The 8,997-nt window shown below is 43.2% G+C and overlaps 1 protein-coding gene across 1 annotated transcript in view; it reads right to left on the bottom strand.

Annotated features, from left to right (window-relative positions):
- Positions 1-1,036: 1,036 nt before the first annotated feature.
- Positions 1,037-8,997, bottom strand: part of PDIA5 (protein disulfide isomerase family A member 5) — a 97,729-nt gene continuing 89,768 nt past the window's right edge. Inside the window, exons 16-17 of the mRNA XM_074548803.1 lie at positions 4,798-4,932; positions 1,037-2,297 (exon numbers count right to left, since the gene is read on the bottom strand). Coding sequence (XP_074404904.1) covers positions 2,217-2,297; positions 4,798-4,932 — 216 coding nt within the window. The 3' untranslated portion in view covers positions 1,037-2,216. The remainder of the gene's footprint in view (positions 2,298-4,797; positions 4,933-8,997) is intronic.

Genomic DNA, 8,997 nt, shown 5'->3' with positions numbered 1-8,997 from the left:
CTGTGTGACCCTCACACAGCACAGTGTGACCCTCATACAGCTGCTGTGTGACCCTCACACAGGACACAGTGTGACCCTCACACAGCACAGTGTGACCCTCACACAGGACCCAGTGTGACCTTCACACAGCACAGTGTGACCCTCACAGAGGACACAATGTGACCCTCACACAGCACACAGTGTGACCCTCACACAGCACAGTGTGACCCTCACCCAGCACAGTGTGACCCTCACACAGGACACAGTGTGACCCTCACAGAGGACACAGTGTGACCCTCACCCAGCACACAGTGTGACCCTCACACAGCACAGTGTGACCTTCACCCAGCACACAGTGTGACCCTCACACAGCACAGTGTGACCCTCATACAGCTGCTGTGTGACCCTCACACAGCACACAGAGTGACCCTCACACAGCACAGTGTGACCCTCACACAGGACACAGAGTGACCCTCACACAGGACACAGTGTGACCCTCACACAGCACGGTGTGACCCTCACACAGGACCCAGTGTGACCCTCACACAGCACACAGTGTGACCGTCACACAGCACACAGTGTGACCCTCACACAGGACACTGTGACCTTCACCCAGCACACAGTGTGACCTTCACCCAGCACACATTGTGACCCTCACACAGCACAGTGTGACCCTCACACAGGACACAGTGTGACCCTCACACAGCACACAGTGTGACCTTCACCCAGCACACAGTGTGACCCTCACACAGCACAGTGTGACCCTCACACAGCACACAGTGTGACCTTCACCCAGCACACAGTGTGACCCTCACACAGCACAGTGTGACCCTCACACAGCACACAGTGTGACTTTCACCCAGCACACAGTGTGACCCTTACACAGGACACAGTGTGACCCTCATACACCTGCAGTGTGACCCTCACACACCAGCAGTGCTGCCCAGCACTCCCAAGGCCATGGGCTGTTGGAACTCATCCCACGTGCTCTGACTCCTCCTAAGCCACCACCAGCTGTGGTCACTCGCTCAGTGGGGAAGAAGCTGAACAAGGCTGATTAATGATAAAAATATTTGTCCTTTTAAAAATTTATTTTTCGTTCAAAGTGAATCACAACTTCCTGCCCCTCCCTCTCCCCTCCTGCGAAGACAGAAGTACCTCCAGATCAGCTTTTTTTTTTGTTTAAGCATCAAAAGTGTAACACATTTCAACTGCTGCTGATACAGGTTTTACAGTGATGACTGTCAGAGAGAGATTGTTTGTGCAACTCCTTAAGGAGCAAAAAGGAAAAATCTCTCCTACAAATGCAGATAACTTTTGGAATGTAAACAGGTAATACACACAATTACTGCATTACCAGCAGTATTATGAATTTCTCAAAACATTTGAACATAACACTTTACAACACGTATTTGATATGACCCAATAATAACTTGAAGGGAAACTGTGTACCCTATAAGAATAACTATGTACCCCTATAAGATAGTCATTCCTGCCATAACTTACAGATACATTGACAGTATTGATGCCAAAGAAGAAGGGTTTAGTCTGATTGAACCCATGCTCTGCTGATTTTTCATGTGGGGCTTAATTCACTCAATACATTTTATAAAGGCATGTAAACAGTTCTGATTTAAAGACCAGAGAGGTTTAAATGAAATTAACAGATCTGGACTGGTCAATGTTAACGTCTTCATTAACTCAGATACCTTATTTATCCCTGAGCACCTTAAAATTGTTCCCCCCAAATCTCAGTCAAGAACACATAACTATTTCACAAGAATGAAAAACTTCATTTGAATAAATCTGTGTCTTATAAATCCCATTTTCTTGCGCTGATTTAAACAAAACATAACAAAACAAACCCAAACCAAACCATGTCCCCTCCCCTTTGTTTTTTACATGTACTGCAATACCGGAACAAAAATTTCACCCTAACAAACAACATCACCTACAGACACACTACAGACTACAAAAATATTGCATAGGAGTGTCAGTGGGCATAGTCTCCCAACATGAGAGAAAATGCTAAGTTTTCTTTAAAACATTATGGCAACATTCTAATTTATTTTCCTTTTAAAAATCAAGTGGTTTCACTTTATTTCAAAATTGTACAAAATGGCCATGGCTGTTAATAAAAAAAGTCTCTGTCTTGAGAATATGTGAAGTCTCAGGTGCATCAACAAAAGACCTGGAACCATTCACAGTGCAGCGGAAAGCTTCTTCTGAGGCAGAAACTACAATTCATCCTTCTTCTTTCCTACTCTTTCATGATCTCTTTCTCTCAGGGTTCGCATGAAAGTGGTGAATCCAGACTCCTGGTTTTGAAGGAAGAAAAATATGGGTCATATTTTTACCAACAAAGCAAAACAATGCATCAAGAACACTTTGAGCTTCCGTATCCCAGCAGAATATAAACTAAGGAGCAGTTGTTTTGTTTCTGTAGCCCACGGCAGAATAGAAGCCAGGGAGCAGGTACTGCTTCTGCACTGCCTCATCCTGCCATGCTCTGGTCCTGTGCTGCTCCACTGCAAGGGGAAAATATCCACGCACATCCCACATGTCAAACTTTGAAGAGACGGGACAGAGAGAAAAATGTCCCTAAAGCTCACAGGACAAGGTAAAATCTGTCATTAGAAGTGCCATTGATGACTTTTTGTTGAAAATACTCAAAAGACATTTTCAAGCTGTCTTTGTATGCTATTTGAGTAATTTTAAAGACAGTTACTGGATTGTTTGTTGACTATACACACATTTGCCACTCATCCTCTAATAGTTTTGATCACAATTTTTCTCCTTCTCCAAACATTCCAATGATGGAAATCCCTTTTTTTCCCCCAAGTTACTATTAAAATTATTATAAAAAAATTCAAACCTGGTTGTCTAGATGCCAACCTCTGTATTTCAACAACTTATGATTTAAGGCTGTTGAATGCCTCCAGTTTCCTTTTCCAAGGCAAGCTGTGAACACAGCTCTCAGGCATTTCACAAGGCTGAGATGGGTGGAGGTGTGAACACCTGTGTTGGAATACACTGTCTACTGGTACCCCAACACTGAAGTTTTCTGGGAAAGTGACACTGCTCCCACTCAATCTGACCATTTTTGCATTTAAACAATCACAGAACATAGCACTCAAAACCGGCAATGAAGAGGGAAAATACCAAAGGTAGAGAGCAACTAACAGAAGTTAAAGACTTAAAAGAATGTTGTGGAACAACAAAACAAAATAAACCCAACCCAAGCCACAAGGCTGGTAAGCTTTTAGAAGGCTGAACAACAAAAAGCTTTTCTAAAACTATTCATTATTCTTCCACTGAAAATAAATGAAGTGACATGCTTCAGCCCTTTGTCACCTGGAGACATCTGGCAATCAGCAGCCCCCATGACAGGCTCTGTGCTAAGCACTGCCTCCAGCATTACCATGATAAGAGATAACAAACCCCAATTCAATGCTGCACAGGCAGAAGACTGTAGGGTCCCCAGAGAGGTGGAAGGGGAACAAAGCAGCCATCAGCAGAGAGACCAGGATGTTCCTCTTGGGTAATTTTTACCCAAGAAAGGGTTGGCTGCATATAGGGGATTTGTTAGTCCACTTTCCAGCATATGGATAAATATCACCCAACTCCTGTGGCCTCAGAGCACTCTTGTATTGGATATAAATTCTTTTTATCAGCCACCACAGATCCCTCCTTTTATATATAATTTCTCTAAGAACGGGTTAGAAATGCAAAAACTGCAGCTGAAATCTTACTTCAATTGTTGGCTGCTGCACCTATCTTTACTTTTGTGTAAAAAGTACTTTTAAGAAAAGATCCAGAATTGGAACTAAACACAGTATCCATAACAACGGCTGGATCAGCACCATGAAATGGTAATTACTGGAGTCCAAGTATGCTGAAGAAAACTGGGAGGCGAAGCTCCATGAAGACTTCCCCAAGATCCTGACTAACAGAGAACCTCAGAACCTGGCTTTTTAATTCATGCTTCTATATAATTTTCTGAGCTCTAACAGCAGCAATAACTTTCAGGCAAGAACCTTTTTTCAAAATCACTGCATGGTTCAAAGACCCCAAGTTTTTCTTGCAGACCCCAGGCAATCAATGGCTGCTGAGGAGTAACCTCCCTCTAGGCGGGGAGGCCCACAAATAATTGAATTGATTCCTTATTTTCAGGCACTTTACAGCCACTGAAGCCATTATGCCATTTCTGCCCCCATTTCTTGCACTCATAACATATAATTAGCTGGCCACAGCAGGACAAAAGAATGAAACTTCAGCCCAGGGGTAGATGGCACAATTTGTCTTCCCATCCTGAGTGCCAGGAGTGAATCTGATTCGGGGCAAATGAGATATTTACTTTCCTCTGGTCTCCAAAGGACAGCTTTGTCCTGGCTATAAAACCAATGGTCTGTCACCATTTGGCAGCTTGGTGGATCTGTAACACGTTTGCAGTGTCCATGCGATCCAGAACTGACAGGAGTTAAACCCTGTATTTTCTGGCACTTCTGCCAGCAGCACATGCAATAAACCCTTCTCTTTCACTCAGTCCAAATTCACTCACAGACTTCAGCTTAAAGAATAAAATATACAAAGCATATTACCAAATCTAATCCTTTTTCCTCTTCTCATGCTCCTAAAAATAGACCAAGAGTGTTCCTAATGCAGAGATGTACAGGGGTGTGGTACACTATGATTCATCCATGTAAGACAGCAACAGAGGCATGGTAAAAATTCACTCTGCAGTCTTCATTTGCAAGGCAGGACAGGCAGAGGGGGCTTTGCTCCCTGTACCAGGTGATTACTCTTGCTTTCACTTACCCCTCGATCTCCAGTATATTTTTCCACAAATTTCCCGTAGTTGTAATAGTTGAAGGTGGGGTAGCCATCGACCCCCTCCTGCTTACACAGGTCATGATTCTGTCCTTTGGCACAGTCCACTGCAGCGTAGGCGATCTGAAACACAAGAGATCACTCTGAGGCAGGAGAGAACAAAGCAAGAACCCATTTCATGGTGATGCTGCTGCAGCTTAGCCTTAGCACTGAGAGAGACCCAAGTCTTCTGCCAAACAGGCAATGGCTTCTGTAAGGGCTTAGCTGTGGAGAGACAGCAGAGGATGGTCATCACCTGGCCTGTGCATGGCAGGTTAAACTCTCAGAGCACAAATCACCTTTGCAGCCTTCCCACTGAGCTCTCTGCTAGACTCCAAACAGGAAATCCAGAGGCTGGACTAATAAAACCAAGTGCAGGCACACTGGTCACAGCTCTGTCATGCTGCAATATTTTTCCTCCACTTTTTTAAAGTGATGGATTTTAAGTGATGAACAGTGACAGTGGTTTTGGTGATGGTAATGACCTATCTAACCCATCCTCATTCCCATGGCATTGCTAATGCTTGGAAAAGTTACCAAACATGGCTGGTCACTAATGCAGCCTATTCACAGATTAATGATTTCTACTCCAAATGGCTTTTCTAAACTCCATGCAGTTCTTCCAAAGTCAGATGGAGATGGGTGAGAAGCCAGAGCATCATCTATCAAGCACTGCATGTAGAGAAAAAGGTTCCTTCCTTACAATCTCAGCCTGGGTTTGTATTTCCTTTCCGGTCTTCTTCCAGGATTGTACATATGCAGCCATTAGCAAAGTGGGCTTTAATTCCTTTTTAAACCTCTAGATGCTACTGTCACACAGACAAACCCTGAGTAGGAGGGAGCCTGCCACACTTCCAGCCTATTGACAGTGGAGCAACACCCTCAGTCCCTGCCTGCTTGCACACAGGCAGGGCGAGGAAACACAGCCTCCCAGCCCCAGAGCAGAGCTCAGAACATTCAATACTGACTCTGTGAAGTATTGAGGAGGGGCTGCCCTTAACAGTTCTGATGCTGAAACAAAATGTAATTCATAGGCTTCTACTCCAAGCAACTGAGCCCTGTGCTGTGATTTCTCCCTGACTGTTCCTGTGAGCAGCAGCTGGGGCTCTGAGTGCAGGTGCTCACATAAGCTCTGCCTTCACAGCAAGCACGTTAAAATACAACCTATGTAAAGAAACCAAACAAATTAGAGGAATGACTTCTTGCAACTTTTTTGTGGGTTACAATTTGTCAAGTAACTAATTTCATAGCAGACACATCGTAATTTGAAATTTCCATTCCACAAGCCTCCTTCAAACAGCTGATCAAAATACCTTTTGCTTGCATGACTTTAGGGTTGCGGTTGAACTGTTCTTCCATAATTAAAAGATCACTTAATATTCCACAAAGTCCTCCTGTTTCATGGTGACACTGTCAAAATGGGAAAACCTGATCTCATTATCCTAGCAGTAATTAAAGAGATTGGCAAAGCCAACTTCAGTTAATTTGCTTGTTTTGTTTAGGCTTTGAAAGCCTGACAAGACGATTCTCAGTATGATCTTGCTTGGTCTGTCTTCAAGTGGAAAGTACTAGATAAAGTGAACAGTGTTCTTACTTTAAATATCTGGTTTCTGATTTTAAACATTAATAAGGCTATTACAGAACCAGGAGTCTTGAAAGCTGTTAAAAACATGTATGATCCTATTTTTCTTCTTTTTGTAAACACAAAGAATCCTGCACATTCAGGGCCAATTTAAATGAAAGATTAGGAATAATAAACTGTAGAAGAGTTTCATCTAAGTATTTCTGCCTTCCTGACCTCAGCAGCCAGCCAAAATTCAGAACTCTGTTGGCTATTTCTGTGTAAAGAAAAGCTTAGAATGGAGACAAACTTTTATTTCATGACACAGCATGAAGTAGAAAGAATACCAGAAGTCCTGATTTCCTAAAAACTAGAAGAATAAATAAAATAATCTTTTTTCACACTGTTCTAAATATCACACAGGGAGAGATTACAGCCAGAAAAAGGGGAAAGTATGCATGTGCTCATCCAGATCTTAGTAGCTGGTTTGAGACATTCAACAATTTGTTGTGACTGATGACCCATCTGTTCTCAGTGTCTTGGAGATTAAGAAAATTAGTTTTTAGTACACTGGAAGGAAGAGGGAAGAAGGAAAAGCAACTCTCTTTACCTGTACCTCTGGAAATATCTAAACTGGTACCGGCTGGAGCAGAGCGTCCAATTTAATTCACCTTCTGGCTTTTGTGAGAACGGCCCCCAGTGAGGAGAGGGAGCAGTGCAGGAATGCAATGCTACAAGCCACTGTTAACCTTGTTCAGAACATCCTCACCAGTTGCTACAGAACAGATGACTCACGGATGTTTAAGAGGTGGCTTCTGATAGAAACACTCAGTAGCGTCCTTGAGACACAGCTCTCCTCCACAGCACACGCAAACCTAAGCTGGCCCCTCTGTGCCTCAGCTGGGCACACACAGATCCCAGTCTGTGTGCCCACGGCAGCCACATGAGCCCTGTGTCTAATCCAACAGGTCTAACAGCACATCTGGAATAGCAGCTGGGTGATGTGCCCATGGCCTGTCCTCTCTGCAATGCTCCAAATGCAAGCTCCCACACAGCCCCACCACTGCAGCCACCATTTTGAGCCCAGCTCTTCAGAACACACAAGTTTGGTTATTTTTGCAGCCAGGGAGAGAAGAGGAACGGCGATTTTCAAAAGCCTTGTAACTCATAGAGACGTGAGCAAAATTTCATAGAGGAACATCTAATTCCCAAGGCTGTATCTGAGGCTGCATTCAATGCCTGCTGCCAACATGGCTGAGTAAGAGTACTTAGGAGAGCTTGAGTGATTACTTTAGAGTGGAAATGTTAAGGCAGCCTAAATATAGAGGTTGCTACCATCTCTGTGCACTCATTATCATAGCATCACAGTCCTAATTGTCTTGCCTGTCTCACAGCGGAAGATCAAATATAGTGCACTGAGAGAGGAGAAAAGTGATGCTGGAAAACACTTGTAGCAAAACACACTTCTGGACTGAGGACCAATTCTCATCTCCATTCCATCAACTCCAGACAGCTGAACTCTCAGACTCACCAGAATTTCAGCAAATAGCACTGATGCCCTTTGCTTCTTTCTGTTTGTTGTGAATACTGAGCTCCATTGCTAATAGAGAAGTGCTCTGTCACTCTGAATTCCTGCATGGCTCTACTGAAAGGCTGCATGTAAAAAGATGCAGAATCTGGGCTCAAGTGAGCAGTGATGCACTGTGGGGAAAGTTTCCTCTCATTCTCAACTGTCTTAGCAACAGTCAGCTTTTCTGCTTCACTGGAAAAGGAAACTGAGTCAGGAAAAATAACAACCGAAAAAATCCTCTCTCAAAATGTGGTTAAAGACTTCTGGAGAATATGATCCTCATATTCAACTACCAGCAACAAGTTACAGAGAAGTGCACTGGAGAGCACAGATTAGCAAGACCTGTATGCTCTGACCTGCAAACCCACTAAGTTTATTCAAGCAGAAACTGTAGACATATTAAGCATAAGACAACCATAGCAGGTGTCCAAAAGCCAAGACACTTGGTATCACTTCTCATAAATTCCCTCTCATCAAGAGGGAAAAACCCTCTAAAAATATGTGAGAGAAAGAAACTCTGCTAACACTGGTCTAACATTTATGAGTGTGTATATATATATATATATATATATGTCCATTATGGAAAAATCCAGTGTAACAGCTTTCAGAAGGCAAGATTGATTTTAGGGAGATTTTGATTGTTAGGGCTAAAATTTAATTTCTTGAGCTTTCCTCTAACCAGAGGGGAAAATCCACTGAAAAAACATTTCAGGGAGAAAAAGCTGTAAGTGCTATATCTGCAACATGCACAAAACTCCACAGGATTATGGATTCTCTGTAACCCAAAGCTCTGCTGCCTTAGATATTGACAACACATCATTATATACAAGTCCCTTCTCCAGAGCCAATGCTGTTCAGGTCTATCACCAGCCTGTTCAGGAGCTGTAGCAGGAATAGAAATGTTATCAAATGAAGAGATAATCAATGAGAGACTGTGGACCCTAAAGGAAGTTTCCTGGAGTATATCCAGCTTTCTTAATTATACAAGTAGTTCCTCATAACTAGTATGCACTCTATA

The sequence above is a fragment of the Zonotrichia albicollis genome, chromosome 10, assembly GCF_047830755.1.
Source record: "Zonotrichia albicollis isolate bZonAlb1 chromosome 10, bZonAlb1.hap1, whole genome shotgun sequence".
Lineage (NCBI taxonomy): Eukaryota > Metazoa > Chordata > Aves > Passeriformes > Passerellidae > Zonotrichia > Zonotrichia albicollis.
The sequence above is the reverse complement of the archived record's forward strand: the minus strand, read 5'-3'. Positions and strand labels throughout refer to the sequence as shown.